The 16,415-nt window shown below is 43.5% G+C and overlaps 1 protein-coding gene across 16 annotated transcripts in view; it reads right to left on the bottom strand.

Annotated features, from left to right (window-relative positions):
• Window positions 1-16,415, bottom strand: part of SORBS2 (sorbin and SH3 domain containing 2) — a 184,609-nt gene that overhangs the window by 61,279 nt on the left and 106,915 nt on the right. For 10 of the 16 annotated variants that reach the window (XM_037055195.1, XM_037055196.1, XM_037055199.1 and 7 more), the window contains 6 exons: window positions 13,944-13,970; window positions 13,571-13,626; window positions 12,126-12,767; window positions 6,894-6,929; window positions 3,930-4,068; window positions 2,444-2,616 (listed from right to left, as the gene is read on the bottom strand). In XM_037055195.1, the coding sequence (XP_036911090.1) occupies window positions 2,444-2,616; window positions 3,930-4,068; window positions 6,894-6,929; window positions 12,126-12,767; window positions 13,571-13,626; window positions 13,944-13,970 (1,073 nt within the window). The remainder of the gene's footprint in view (window positions 1-2,443; window positions 2,617-3,929; window positions 4,069-6,893; window positions 6,930-12,125; window positions 12,768-13,570; window positions 13,627-13,943; window positions 13,971-16,415) is intronic. The other 6 variants (XM_037055213.1, XM_037055207.1, XM_037055208.1 and 3 more) reach the window with 1 other exon arrangement.

Here is a 16,415-nt window from a genome sequence, read left to right on the forward strand (position 1 = left end):
TTTATCATGCAGGGATTTCCAAAAAGGGGAAATACACATATTTTCTACATACCAGTATACAATTATTCTATTCTATTTTTTGCTCCTTCCCAGCTTTGAAAATGCTCAAACCATGTTGTGTTTGAACCAGAAGAGAAGAGTCTTGTATTTCACCTAACTAGCTGGCGGTAATTAGACAATCTCGTGGGATCTGGACCCTAGTGGTTTTTGTTGTTGTTGTTAAGAATGGCGGTGAAAGGCTCACACAGACGGCCCGGTTCACGTGAGAGAGGGCAGTGAGGGAACTGGTGTTCCCTTCATTCGAATAACTCAAAGGTACATTTGTTGACTCTTGGCTTTTTCTAGAGTTTCTGGGTTACTTTACAAAATTGCCTTTCCTCGGTGTATGCTGGTTGTCTGGAATGAGACTCTAACGGAGTCCGTTGAGACAGGACTTCCTTTGGTATACAACTCGGGAGAAAGTCCACGGGAGCAACCTGAGTCTGCTAATCCTTACTTTCTACGGGGTTGAGAAAGAAAAACAGCCCAGGAGATTCTTGGCCTGCGGTGGCTCGGAGATGGCCTGACTCGACTTTCATAAACACAGCTATACTTGGGGATGTGCTCAGCAAGGCTAAAAAATAGGAAGTGTGAATGAGTCTTCGCAGACCTGTACCTTCTTTGTCAAGTTTTCCAAGTCCAAAAATTGTGTTTTATTTTCTATTTTGTAGAAGGGAAACTAGCATTAAGTGTTTACTTAGACATGTCTAAATACACTTTTGATTTGGCGTAGATAAACAATGTAAAACTTTAATATCACCTGATTTTCACTATCTACAACATCTCATTTGTTAGTTTTTTTCCTTTTGAAAACTGACAAATAAGGCCTTGCTACTTAAAAAAATTATGTCTTGTGGGTTAAAGAAAAGGCCCAGCTTTGTCACTTTTACGGATCATCCGTTGATTTAGAAACATACCCAGAGGTCTCAGATAAAATTTTTTCAGATAGAATCTGTAACTCTACAGAATCAGGGAGTTCCTAATTTGTGTGTATATTGTGCCTCAAGGATCAATTAAACAAAACCAATGACACCATACCTGATACTGTACCTGTCTGACATGTTATTAGTAAAAAAAATTATATGTAACCATTTTGCATCAGAAATCTTAAAAAGGAAAACACACAACCAAATGCCATTGCCAGAAACATGTCGTCATCACAAGATTAAGACATGATCCCTGAACTTTTTCTGTCCCTTAAATATGACACTCACCAGTTCCAACATAGATTCTTAGGACTTTATAATCAGTCACAATCAATGTTCTTAGAATCTAATGAACATGAAACCCATAGGAACTGCTATACAGATTTACTTTCTGGCTTCCAATTGTCATACAGAAGCCTGAAATAGTTAATTTTTAACTCTTCTCTCTGTATATAGAACACGTAATCCCCCATATAATACACGTAAAGTTAAAAAAAAAAATCCTCACACTTGACCTTCAGGGCAGCTTGAGTGGTTCCTCAATCCAACCACTGCTTTTTCTCTGACCTCTTTCCCATTCTTTCCCTCTATCCACTGCTTCCTGTGGCCCCCCAGGTTTGCCTTCCAGGGAAGCAGCTCTTGGCAACATCCCAGCCAGGTACCAGGGAGTCCTGGATAAGTGTGGGCCGCCTGAGCTCCCTCCCCCAGCCGCCCCCCACCATCACCTGCAAAGGTGCTGCAGCTCTCATCCTGGCTCCCAAGGCCTCCTGGTCGCTGCTAGCACAGACCTTGTCTTGGAGAGGACTGCTCAGCAAGCAGCTGCCTGCCCCCGCGCTCAATAGCTGCGTCTGCAGCCGCTCAGCGCTGCCAGAAGGGGCTGCCCCGGCACTCTGAGCAAGGCTTTGGCAGAGTTTAAAGACTAGAAAAAAACCCTGCACACTTTCACTTAGCATCCCCGAGAGCTCTCAGCAGGCACAGCCGAAGACGGACACTAAGCTGTGTGTTTCTCTTCAGTTTTTTTCTGTCCATGACTTTAACTCCCTCCACTCCACTGCCTTCACCTCCCGGCTCCCCGATCACAGCCCCTCATGTCCTGGTGTGAGCACAGGTCCATCCCAAACAAAAATTCCCTGGGTTATTTGCAATGCCCCTGGGAGTCTGATGCAGCTCCCCAGGCCCAACTCCCACTTCCTCAGCCCTTGTCTTTTCTCTCTATTGCCCTAGCACGCCTTGATAAAAGGTAAAACAGAACATACTTGTGTCGTTTCACAAAATCACCATTTTCATGATTTTTAATTAAGACTGAAAAACAGATTGTGTGATATCTCCCATCGACAGCCCTCTGTCTCTGCCGCGCGTTATGGGATGAGACGTCAGATGGCACCGAGGGCAAATCTTGGCTGAGCCCAGAGGGACGCCCACCAGCCAGCCCTGGGGGAGTCCGTGCGTGGCCTGGGGCGCATGCTGGGGTGTCCTACCGTTCTAATCGCCGTGGGGATTCCAGATTCATCCACCGGCCCGATCCCGGGGTAATGCGGCGCCTTGATGACGGTCACCCTCTTCTCTTCCTCCGAGGACCTGTACAGCGGTATGGAGCCGCCCAGGGCGCCATCCAGGGACTGCGCGTGCTGGGGGTATGCCTCTGCGGGGTCTGCGGGGACACGGGATACACGCGATGCTCAGGGGGTCGGAGCCTCTTCCCACATTACGCCAAATGCCACATGGTCTGTGTTTCCATCACTGTCTCTTAACTCACTGACCTTCCACTTGAGCCGCTTGTGGTTAACACGGAGGTGTACACTGCGCAGCCCTCTACCAGCATTAGAAAAGGCGCGACTATATAGTGAGACTCTCCTTGAATGAGTCTCACAGCTGTAAGCCATCTAGAGGTTCTGCGGGCACAGAAGCGGAGTCGCACCGTGCACACACTGCCTGTTCCCGGGGGAACCGACAGCACCATTTCTTTCAGCACACAACCAGGGCTGGGGAAGGGAGGACGCTGCCTGCTAGCGGCGAGGAAATGGGGGTTCACACCCTGTGCTCTAGCTCCTTTCTCTCTGTGGTTGGTTCAAGGCCAGAGGATGGGTCCCCTCCCGCTTCTCCGGGAGCTGTGCTGGGATCCCGTGTTCCCCGCCTTCCTCTCTGCTTCCTGCGGCTGGGGAACCCTTGGTCAGCATCGCGGCACCTTTATCAGCTTAACTTCATAGGATGGTTTGATTCAGTCTGTTTTATCCTACATGTCCTGGGTCAACGTTTCACATTTTTAAAAACTAAGGAAGATTACCATACGGTTCTAGTATCCTTTGCCTATAAAAATGTTTCTATCATTATACAGCACAGTTTCTTTCCAGGGAAGCTCCGTGAAGTTAGATGCTGGAAAAGTTTTTATCAATGTTCAAGTGTTCATTCTGTTTCTGGAAGAAAGCTACATCTTCCATCTCATTCTTAATTCCCCAAGGATTAAGAACTATGTCTCTCTGAAATTCTGGAATCATTGTTGAAAACCTCATACCCTGATGGACGGTCTTCTGGCTCCCGTTAGCACAGCTGACTGCCTTGTGAGGCAGCCTGTCCACCTACTGCCCTGTGCTACCTGTTAACCGACCCTTCTTTATAAACACCCAAGGGATTTTCTGCTATGGAAGTTTTCCGTGAGAGAACAGGGTGCCTCAAACATGGGTGGTATTTACCATGTGAACCTTCCCCCCAAATGCCAAAGAGCCGTCTCCAGAGTCCACTCTAGAAGCAGTGTCATTGCCTTGGAATAGCTGGGTGCCTACTTCTTCCGATGTTGAATTCGCACAGTCCCTAATCCCCCCTTGAGAACACGGGCACTAAATAGTGAAGTGTTGAAGGCTTCTGCCTCCTTTTAAAAAATTACTTGGGTGCTTTCTATTTTCCTCATGTGGTTTGTACTTGCTATTTTGAAACTGTCATGAAAATCACGGCTATCAAATGACTTACCGAGTGACCGGCCATGCGGCATGATAATGCTGGAATTGAGTGAGCCCGGTAGAGAGTAGGCTGAGGGCGAGAAAGGCCTTTGGTAGTAACTCATCGGACTCACGGCACCTCCAGAGCTTCCATTCACCGTTATCTGGCTCTGAGAAAAGTGCAGAGACACCCGTTAAAGCATGGTCCCCTGTAAACATCGTCTTTTCAGATGACAATAAAAGACTTCCTCCAAACGATAGTCATCACCTGCCAAGTTTTTATTTCCTTTGAAAGCTGATGTCTAGAGGGGCAGGGCATATTTTCAGTGTTTTCTCTGTCTTCCTTTACTTCGGAAAGTCACTCTTTTATATAGCAGAGGACTAGGAAGCAGCTGGATGGTGGGCAGGCCACTCAGCCAACAGAGATGCCAAAGGTGTCAGTAGTAGTCGGTATAGAGTAAACCTGGAGGGCAAGTTCATGCTGCAGCCACGAGTTAAGCAGTCAGAACACTGTCTCACTGCTCTGCCTTTGAGACTTGAAGTGGTTGATGGTCTTTGACGTGAGGAAAGGGACTGGCTCTCAGACCCAGTCAGGGATCTTCTGTTGAATTAATGCTTCCAGGGCAAGGTGACTATTAATGTAAGGCACACAGTTGTTTGGATTTATGTATCATAAGTCAATCTCGTCTAGAAGAATCAAATACCTGGGAAAGCATCAAAACCTCTGGCTTCTCCCTCCTCCAATCCCATTTAGCACTTGCTCTGTCTCTTGTTAATAATTTATTGTTTTGATTGCTTTATATTTATTTTATATGCCCAAAGGTGGTATTTCAAGCTTCTTGTCAGAGCTGGCCACACACACACATACATACACACACATAAAATTACATGGACCCAGGTACTAACAACAGAGTAGATGTTCAGTAGACACATATTCTAATTGCACTGGATTGGCTTAGTTCCCAGAGGTGGAGGTCAGCACTGTGAAACATGCCTGCCTGCCCACAGCACAGGGCACTGTGGTGACTACATCATGCTCGCAAATGAGACAAAACGTTAGTAAGAGCATTCGGTTAAAGGGGCTTCCAAGCCGAGTGCACACAGGCACACATATGCACGTAGGTAAAGAAACAGAATTTGTGAACTTTTTCTACTCATCTTAATGCAAAATCAACTTCTCTGGTGCAGGCCTGACACATAGATGGATGATGCATTGCGTATTTCCCTGATTTTTTTCACTTTAAAACAGATGTTTTCAAATGACCTAGAATTAACCTAGTTTCATTACTCTATAGCCACACCACATCTGGCCGAAAGGCAACGAACATTTCACTACAATGACTGCTCTTGTCGAACAAGCACTTCCCTTAAGTGGAGATCACTCTCAGAGCACAAGTGCCTGTATTTGAGGGTCTTCTACCTGAAGAGCAGTGGGCATTCAAATAAGTGGGAGGCGCTGGCGTACCCCAAAGCTTGGAGCTCTTATTTGCCTTCAGTGGGTTATTTGCCAATGTTTTCCCTCCTTGCCCAAATCATGTTTTGTTGGTCTTCATAAGTATAATTTGAATACTGTTGTTGTGATGTGTCATAATCATTGTTAAAAACAGGAATATCCTTATCAAAATGATCCCGTTGCTATGTTATTGAACTTGGGAAAGTTGCTTTAAATCCTATTTTGTCTATGACAATGCTCATTTAAAACCTCATTAAAAATCAGTTTTTTAGGAAAACAACTCCCGTTTTTTTGCCCTTATAAAGTTATACACCTTTCAAATTAAAGCCATCATCTATAATCAGATGCAATTGAAAATCCGTGCCGTAAAGTTGTGGAGCATTTTAACCGTTCATAAATCTTCTCTTAGAGACTGCTTGTCATACAGATATATGCAAATGATATACATTGGAAATATATGTCCCTTTAAGTGGAAGACAAATTATTGGTTTATAAAACAACATATGTACTCATAAATATCTATACTGGAATGGCTCAGGAAAAATATTGTTAAGACGTATGGGGTTCAATGTCTGCAGTGCAGGTTGGGGTCGTTTGCGTTGTTCAGTCTTGTAAGACAAATGGTTGAAAAGACGTAAGTGGTAGACGAGGGGGGGGGGCAGGGAGCACCAGCGCGATGCAGTCAGTAATCGTGTGTGGGAGAGAGAAGGACACACAGCCTACTCACACAGGGCGATTTCCCACGGCTCCCCGAGTGAGGCTGTTATCTGCCAGGATTTAATATTGAGGTAAAAGTTTTCTTTTCCACCACCTAATCATAATAATATCATATGTGTACTTCTCTAAATTTCTGAGATAACTACTTACTAAGGCCAACCACTGTCCAACTCCTTAGCTAGAGCAACCCAGTGTGAAAAGAAGCAACTCTAAACTGAGTGAAGAGAATGAGACGTTTTCAGCCCAAAGTAGGTTTATGAGGATGACTGTCAATGATTCCCCGAACTGACGGTGGAGAATGGGTTTACTAATAGGATAATAATGTCTATGTGAATAAAAACGCTCAGCAGCAAAATGAGACAGCTGGCAAGCAATCAGTCCTGATGGCCTTTGGAGATCTGTTTAAAAATGGTGGAATCAAAGGGAGGCAGAGTAATGCTATGCATGGCAGCCGAGGCCACTCAGGGGTTGCTGTCTGTCTCTGCAGACCTCTGACCCAAGGCTGGGCAGGTGTCTCCTCGTGGCAATGGTGTTAGTGTCAGCTGTCCTCAGCCCCTTGGGGGTGGCTAGGGGAGTGGGAGGGGTCTGCGGTGACAGAGCCTGGGGTGTTGTGTGCAGAAGGAGGTCAGGAGCGAGGGCAGGGGGTTGCTGCAAGCAGAGCTCCGTGCGGGTGTGATGGCCCATGCTAGCGTGTGGTGGCAGGTTAAGGGATGTGGGCCTGGGGTCTCGGTTTGGTGGAAGTGTTTTGGTTAGAAGGCACCACAGTGGGGGGCATGACGAAGAGGCTCATGGTGTGATGTGTTTGTGCATCTGGGAAGCATTTACCTCCAGCACACTGGCAGTGAAGTTCTGGTTTCCAAGCTGAGTTTGAGGAAGAAATAATAAGAGTAGATGTAAATTATGCCATGAGTAAAACACCTTTTGGTCACGTGGCAGAGAAGACAAATTGTCAGCTCTCTTGGCAAGCACTTTAAGGAGACACAGTCAGAGAGTTAGGTGCCCACCACACAGGATGAAAAAAGCAGGAAAACACAGAGAAAGGGAATCCAGTGTGTGGGTTTTCCTTGAGAGAAGACCAGGTTTGACACAGCACTGTGTTCTCAGCCTGGGTGGGGGCTTGAGAGTGTTGGCGTAAAGGGTTCTTTTCCCCCTCGGAAGTTTTAGGTTTTGTGCTTCCAACAGTAAGATGATGTCCCGTTGTCTGTTGGTCAGCAGAATTTGTTTTCCTTTCACTAGAAAAGTCTTTGTAGCATACATACCCCCACCCCCCCAAATGTCCCCAAAATAAAAATCCGTTTGCCTCCCTTTTTCAAAAATGACTTACAGATAAACATAAATACTGCTCAAACCAAAAACAACTAAATGGAAAGGGAGTTTTGTTTTCTTCCCACTCACTGAATCTCTTTCATGATTTCACCATAACGTACCAAAAGAATTAAACTTAAAAATATCCTAAGCATGCACATAGTGGGACCTGTGTGTGCTGATGAAGTGAGAGAGAAAACCAGCCACTGACGATGGTTAGAATACCCCCTAGCTGGTTAGAACTACTGTTGATGTACCTGCCAAAGGACAGGTAAAGGAGAAAGAAACTGAAGGAGAAAGAAAAGGTTCCATTCCCTATTCCTCCTGGGCCGTACAACCCAAGAGGCTCCACGTGGCGGAGGGGCGTCTGCAGAAGGAGGAGAGGCGCTGTCCATCCAAGCTGCGCTGCTGCCTGTGCACGTGTGTCTGATGTGATGACAAGCATCAACCTCAACGCGGGTGGGTGAAACCCTGCACCTTCAGAGCGGAGGGGTTTTTTAGTGTTTGGGGTGGTGCCAATGGTGAGACGGATAACCAAGAGCCCTGCAGGATATTAATGCAAGGATGGAGAGCGAATCAAAGAGAACGGGAGCGGCCCAGAAAGCTTGCCTTGTAGAGAGTCAAGTGGTGCCCTTTGGTGTCTTGGCCAGCCATCGGTTTGCACAACGGTTGATGCCAAGCAGGCTGTTGATCTTTTGGAACGTCATAATTATTTTTTTTCCTCCGACTTTTAATTGAGGACTTTAAAGAAAATTGGCCATATACAAGGTCTCTCTCAGTGATAGATACATGAAAAGTCTGAAGAAAGCTATTTATCCTTCTGTTAGGAAAAATGCGCAAGTTCACACAGGTATTCACAAAATTCTGCATGAACTTTTGGGGTTTATAGATACTCAAAGCATGTCCTTAATCTAACAGGTTAAGAAACTCTAACTCTGGATATAAGACAGATTTCCTTATCCTATTTTTATTTAATAAGATTTTGTTGTTGTTTAAACATACTCCTTATTAATGTGATACATTTTTTACTGTACATGGTCTTAAAATTTCTAGGACTTAAAACATCTTTATAGACTGTATCTTTGTTTAGTAAGTTTTTATAATAATTGCAGATTTTATCACACATAAAGTGATACAGCATGGAGCTGTAATAATCGCAAGTTAGTAGGTTCGAGTTTTCGCTACAGGTCTGAACGTACAGGGCAGTCTGGGGCAGGACAATGTCAGTGGAATGTCTCATAATAATGCGGTTTCACTGAAGAGGTTTTCATAAAACATGAATCTCTTTAGTTTTGCTTCTGCTAAGTGAAAATTCTCTTAAATAGAAATCATGCAAAGGGACTTGAGTTATCTTCTCAAAGGAGTTTTTCCTTTAAAAGTAAAAGGAAAAAATCTAATGACCGTACTTTTCATAGGATTGGCTTGCCTATATGCTTTGAACTAGAAATGAGTCAAAAGCTAAGGCATATTCTACTTAAAACCATCATTGTTATGAGTAATATGATGTTTGTACAGCCTTGTGTCTGGGAATGGTCTGTATCCAGTTATTTGTTATTCCAAAGAGACACTGTCTACAGAAAACAGAACTATTTTGCTTTTTGAATTTCTCTCACCATCACTTGATATGCTCACAATTTTGAGTTTTTTAGTGTGTGTGTCTGTGTGTGTAACTGATTAAATCCATCCAGGTGAATCATACCACACTTAAACTTCTTTAGATAAAACTCAAAAGTTCAAGTCTATTGGTCACTCATACAAAAGCTTTGAACTATTTTGAGGTAAAGATATCAATCACCTCTTAGATTAGTTGGGGCCCCTTTCACATAACCCTGAAGTCCATGTTACAGAAATACCCTCTTAGACACAGGGAGAGAGAGAACCACAGTATGTGTACTTCCCTGAGAAGAATTCGAGATGAGTAGGAGGAAAGAAGGAAATGTGAAAAGGGAAGAAGGAAGTATTTTCTGTCTGGACTGGCTTGAAGTAGCAAAAACAAATTTGAAAGAAGAACAGGTTGGTTTTTTTGTGTGTGTGTGTGTATGTGCCTTCCCTGCTGAATTGTTAGCAGACAGAAGACTGCACAAAGTCATCCCAGTTGTTCGGGTCTCTGTCTTCTCAAGACCATGTAAGGTCAAGGTGTTTGAATATAAGCCAAGCGTCACCAGCTTTTGGCAGGTTTAAGGTCCTTTTCACTGTCAAGCTGTAAGGGAGGGAAGGGCTGGAAACACCAGCTTGCTGCTGTCCCTTCTCCGCCAAGGAAAGGGCCCGTGCTTAACCCTCGATGTGGAGTACCTGGTTATTCAGGACAGAACTGAGCCTCATGCTCCAGATGAATTCAATCCAGAGTGCTAAGGAGTACCTGTGGGTGACGGTGGGTGGGTGGGGGGGTCACTAAATTCAGGTGGAATCCCTTGAGGAGTGAGGGGGCCCAGGGGACTCAGCAAGGGGTGAGTGGAAATGTATTTTGGGCTGGAGGCAGGCATTGCAAACTCCAGTGCCTGCCCTGGGCAAGGGATGTGTCCGGATTGCACAGGCCGGGAGTCAGGTGGAGGGAATGAGAGGAACTGAGGGCCAATGGAGAAGGCACGGCCCTCCCTAAGGTGGTGAGATTAAAAGTAAAATTGAGTCAGTGGAGACAAAAAAAACATGTCTGTCGTTATAACTTTGTTGATTCAGTAGCTATAAAGGAGGTGAGGGAGGCACTTATCTTAGGTGCAAAATTTAATGGGGGGACCAAAACTCAGTGGGAGAAATACTATTGTAATGAAATCGTAAAAAATGAAAATAAAAGTGCCCAAAAATCACACTGAACAAAATCTCAAAAATTTAAATAATGACCACTGCCATATCGAGCCATACTGAAGACTGAGGAAAAGGGAAAATCGTATCCCGGATTTTTAATGGAAACAATTATATTATAATAAAGTAATGTTTTCAAAATCTGTGTTTGCCTGATCTTATTTTCAGTGGAGAGACTAGCCATGTTTGATCATTTCTCTTTAACCAATGATGATCTTAAACCATTTTAAACTAATTTAAGATGAAGTGAAATCGTAATAAGTTCTGTTTTGGTATACATAAGTTACATAAGCTGAAAAGAATGTTCAGTTTTAATCTGCCTGCTTTTCAACTTTTCAGGATTTTTTAAACTACTGAAATGTTCTGGGAAAAACATGATCAATGCATAAAAACACACGTATATATGGGGGACACGTCTTTCTTTCTGTCTCAGGTTCAAATCAGCTGAATGTGGTGCCGAGTTCTGGACCTTAACATCCCCCTGTGGCCTCTTTGAGGCACGAGCTGCTAGGCCCCATTTTTCAGGGAACACACAGAATATGTTAAACGTCTAGCAAAGGGACTTGACAGGTTTTGTTCTCCTTTTCAGTAAAGTCGACAGTGATATACTTAAGAAAATACCTAGGGGGGAGTGATACTAAAAAATCAATCTTTATATGAAGAAATCACTTGTATTTAGTTAGGTGTCATAATGGTATTTTCATTATTTTTTTCTCTTCACCCATTAAATAAAGGCATTAAAATTTTGACAAACTTAAGGATCTAATATCGACTTTACTACTGGGATGGATAACTGGAGTTGCTAGTTGAAAACAAATGACAAAATAAGAAAAATTGCTGAAGCCTTGTGATGGATACTTATCATGGGTATTACAAAATTCTTCCTATTATTGTTATTTTAAATCTCCATGGTAATTTAAAAATGAACAATTTAAGAATCTTTTCTGAAAAATAGCTTGACCTCCCACCCCGCCTCCTCTGTGAGAGCCCCTTCTGAGGGGAGGAGGCGAGGTCTGGCCGCCCTGTGGGTCCTGGGTGACTCCCTCCTCTGGGCCCCCGCTGAGTGTTCGGGAGGGGGCATGAACGGGCTGAACTGGGCCAGTGAGGCGCTGCCTCCCACCTGGGACTTTGAATTACAGAACACGGAAGGCCCCAGCCAGGCAGCTTTGTGCCCGCAGTCCCAGATGCAAAGTGACAGACACAGAGTCGGAGGCAGAGAATGTCGTGGAAATGCACAGGCAGCTTGGAGTCATGAGAGAACAGAAGCTAAGGGATGAGAATGAGGTCAGCTCACAGAGGAGACGGGACCCAGGCGGCATCCGAGATGGAGGAAGAGAGAGCAGCTAATGTCCTTCCCCAGTTCCCCTGAAGTCTGGGTGCTCTGCCTGGTATAAGACTGACCCATACCCTCATGATAAAAACCCTTGTACCAGAAGTCTGAACAGCTTTGCAGTCTCTACCCCCTGGGTGACAAGTAATCTAAAAAGGTCACATGGATTTGGGTCTATTGATGGCCTGTGGCATCTGAATCAGGCGAGTGGATATTTAAGGGATTTCATGCATGTAAATGAAGTAAATCTAGGTTCTCAAAGGTCTGGCATGCAACTCAGTTCTTTAATGAACACTTGAAGTACTTTCAGTACCTAGAGGTTTTGCAGAATCTCAAGTGATACCTGACCATTGATGATTTTAAATAAATACCTAGAAGGAAGAAACTTTTAGCACATAATTCATGGATAAAAGATCTGTACATTTATATATTTTTTAAGCTAGGATAAACCTAGACATTTACTGGTGAAATAACAGGGTCTAAATAGGAAGACGGTTTCTTTCTCCTTTCCCTGCCTGGCCGGACGCGGACAAAGCAGTAGGTTACACAAGATGCCCGGGGCAAAGGGGTCAGGGTCTCGGCAGGACACCTGTGCGGAGAGATTGGAAAGTGTAATGGATCACCCGGCAGTCTGAGGACTGGGCGGTCGCAGCAACGGCAGACTTTTGTCTCTCTGGCTGAAGAGGTCTCTTTGTCGTCTCTGGAGAAAGCTCAGGTGGCTGTCTGTGGCTGTCAGGACCCTGTCCTGAAGGGGGCGCTATCTGAATGGAAAGAGATGCTGTGTGTTTCTCCGGCGCTGGGTTAGGGGGTGGGGAGCAAGGCCTTTTGAGAAATGATGGTTCGGCAACAGATTTGGAAAATGGTGGGGTCGAGAAGGGGACGCTGCTTCCTAGGTCCTGGTTATGGATTAGTTTCAGCGTAGAGACTTTCTGAGTTTGAGAATCTTGCGTGTAGGCCTCTCGTAGGAGTGGGGTGCTCACGTCAGCATTGGGTGGGGGGCCTGTGCTGGAAGCTGGTGGGAGCAGATTAGTGATTTTCTGTGTATACGACACAGTTGTGTTAGATTCTTCAGAATATACGATTGTCTGGCTGGCGTCATCTTCATTAGAATACATAGTTCCCTGAGGAGGTTTTTTATTAGTAAAGCACTCGGTAGAGGAGGGGACTTGTGTGTTAGTTACTAATTGGTCTAAAGTGTCACCCTTTGTGGGACCGGTTATCAAGGGGCTACCCAAGCTCTCTTTTCTGGGTGGTGGAAGGGGTGCCTGCATTGCCAAAAGCATCGGAGAGAGAAATGGTGTTGAAGGAAAAACAGAGAGAAAGTCAAAGTTAGTCATTAAAGAAACCAGTGGTAACTCTATCCTTAAAGCGAGTAAAGCAAAGTCATACCTTCTTATATGCTAAACATTTTGTTGGCTGGATTGATCTGTTTTATTCCATTTAGAATGTTTATTTTATTGTCAAAAGCTGCCCTCTAGGGGAAGACATCTTTTATAGAGAATACATTATAAAGTTTGTCTCAATCTACATCCTGGGGAATTATGTTAAAAGTGAACATATGTTCTCTTGCATATTTTAGGCTTTGAAGAAGATATATATATATATAAATTATAGACATATAACTTCATTACATTGTATTGATAGCGTTTTTCATGTTGCGGCACAATTTGACTAATATCCCCACACAGAATCCCTTTAGTTAACATAGTGAACCAATGCATCCCTCATATTTATTAAGTATATAAAGTGTTGCTGACCTCAGAGCGTGAAGTCTACAGCATATGCTGAAAACTTTCTAAGAATCAGAAAACCCCCCAAACATTATGTTAGAAACTAACCTGCTTTTATCAGCTGAATCAGGAAAAACAAAGAACCTGTTTTGAACTTAAGACTTGTCTTCCCTGTTATCAAGACAAGTCTGACAAACAATGCAGACACAAAAGCAAAAAACGTATTCAAGTGAAACGTGCATCGAAATATGCACATGTTACTGGAAAAGAGACAGGAATGCAGTGGTCTAACAGCCTTGCTTTCGTGTAACACGCTAGACAGGAGTGTGCGAGAATACCTGAGTTGGCGATCTTTTTTCCTGGAAGTTGGGTCGAACGCTTCTAAAGCCTTTTGCTGCAAGAGAAGAAGATGGAGCGTGTCTGTTCAGTGTCTCTCCATTTTGAGCATTGTAAGACCTCCAAGCTTTTATCAGGGGGACACAAATGGGATACAAAAATATCTGCATTCACGTTTAATATGGTTGGAAATAAAAATAAATATGATGTTTTCTTTAGAAATGTAATTTAATTTAGTATGCATAACAGTATACATTTAGTTCTTAAATGCAATTGAACTTTACTGTGACGTTAACAATGTGGTTATGAGTATTTTTAAAAAACAAAGTTCACAACAAATAGAATGGTTATTCAGAATAGCTTTTTTTTTGGTACCTGAGTCTGGTGACTGAGAATCACGCCCTAAAAAGAAAAAGAAATGTTGAAATTAATATGCGGGTAAAGGAAATGAACACTCAAGTTGAGATTACTTGCCAAAGAACTACATGCATTTTTTTTGGCAATATTATCTCAGTTCTAAAATTCTGGGTACATAAAATATGCCAATGAGAAGGTTGTACATTTATTTTTTACTTCAGTTAGAATATTATTCATTATGTAACTATATTATATAATTAACACATATATCAAACACTGATTTCCCCCCAATGTTATTGTAACCAGGTAATTTTAACTTATTATTGCCCAAGCTGAATGTATGCATTTCTAAGCATCAAATCAAAGCATGCAAAGGTATCTGGTCTCTATACAAGTGTTTCTTGCAGCATTAAATCAGACCTTAGTTTTTGGTGCCCTGGTGTTACCATACTCAGCTCCTGTGTTAGAGAGCGATCCATTTTTTTATTATTGTCTGCATTTTGTTTTAATTTGAAGAAAGTGTAAATGTGTCTATCATATTATGTGATGTTTGAAACCACTCTCTAGACTTCGAATTGTTTTCTTATGTGAAATAGCTGTTAATGATACATCCCACTGTCCTTCAGCAAGCTTGGGAAACACATTTCAGTCCTAAGAAACTGCTTTCGACGATGCAGCTAGGAAGTAGCTCCAAGACACGTTTACTATCAGTTTTACTGGACTTACGCTTTCAAGAATCTCCTATCACTTATGCACACTTGAGGTAATTGATTTATATTGCTTGGTTCTATTATACCATTATGACCAACTTCAGCCAGAATCATAAAGTCTTGATTTTGGAAAGGACTTCATGGGCCATTCAGTGTGACCTCTGTCCTGGTCCTGGATTTCTTCTAGATGTTCCTGAGACCATCATTAAAGTGCTACCTTTTCAGTGACTGTTACATGAACTTGTGAAAAGAACTCTTTGTGTTCTTTTCAGTGCTTAAGGAATGGTCATTTTGAAATCTAAACGCATGGATTTGCCATCATAAAAATTAGTTGAGAAGTGGAAGAATTTGAATTTAGATCAAAGATTTGATGTAGATACTTCCCCAATCAGAGGAAAAAAAAATAAATGTGAATCAGGCCAGAGAACACCAGAATGACTCTGGTTCAAATGAGTTAGGGAAGAGTAACATATCTTCATTTTTTTATAATTGCCGACTTAGTGTGGGCTGCAACTCCAGTGAATTCAAAATCAGAGGGCATCGTAAAGTGAAAACCACCTTGAAGAGTCATATGGAAATGTTGACTAGACTCTACTTTTAGGATCTGGTGGGAGCAGAAGTGACTGAAATTCTAGTCACTTCAATGCTGATGACTCTGTGGGGAAAGCGTCACTGTCCCCTTGAACTCGCTGTGGGGCATCGGGGAGGGAGATTTCCTAGCCTCCGAGTCACCACGTACAAGTTTTGGGACTTGGGGAAATGGCAATGAGAAGAGAAGCAGCATGAATAGTCATGATTATTATTTGTCCTATAATTATTTGCATGAGAATTGGGATTTTGTTTTACTCTGGTTTGATAAAACTGAGCTCTCACAATGACAGGTGTGTGGTATGTACTAGGGATGGAGGTTACAGGACCCCGAGGCTTGGGGGTATGAGAGTTGTGGGAAGGAGGAGGAGGGCATATTGAGAAGATTTGAAGGACACTTTGAAACAAGCTTCCTCCAATGGATAGTTTGTGGGGGCTGGTTCTTCTTCTTACTGGTCATCACACTAAAGATTTAAAAACCCTGAGCGGGATAAGCATGAAGTGTGGGAATGAGCGGTCAGTCATTCTAAGCTCAACTGGGGGCTTCTGCCCTCCTGCTGCACTGGGCCCAGGGGTTTCCAAATGAAACTGTACCTCTGCTATAGGAGATATGAGATGTGAATCATGGCGAGCCCTACTGAAAAGTCCTGCTTCATGTCGTAGACGTGGATGTGCAGGATTGACAGAAAGGAGAAAGGAATACAAACGGCCAAGGATCAGAACTTCAGGATGAACCCCTATTTTAATGAAGTTTGTGTGAGTGATCGAAGTCCACACCCAGGAGGGTGGTCTCTTCCAGACTCTCAAGTATCCAAATTGCTTTTTAAAAATTTTTTAAAAAAGATTTTATTTATTCATCTTTGGAGTGGGGAGGGAAGGAAAGGAGAGAGGAAGAGAACTGTCAATGTGTGGTTGCCTCTCATGCATTCCCTGCTGGGAACTGGCCTGCAACCCAGGCATGTGCCCTGACTGGGAATCGAACCGCAATCCCTTGGTTCGAAGGCCCATGCTCAATCCACTGAGCTACACCAGCCAGGGCTCAAATTGCATTTTTCTTTAAGAGAAATCCAGTGATAATATTTGAAACACTCAGTTTTTTAGAGGCTGAAAGATACATTCTTTCCACATGGACACTGTTGACCTCAGCCCGGCTGGCCCTTCTTCCCTGCCAGGAAAGCTCAGGGGAGGGCGG

This window comes from Sturnira hondurensis, unplaced genomic scaffold (genome assembly GCF_014824575.4).
Source record: "Sturnira hondurensis isolate 20B ecotype Veracruz unplaced genomic scaffold, ASM1482457v3 Scaffold0008640, whole genome shotgun sequence".
NCBI classification, from domain to species: Eukaryota; Metazoa; Chordata; class Mammalia; order Chiroptera; family Phyllostomidae; genus Sturnira; species Sturnira hondurensis.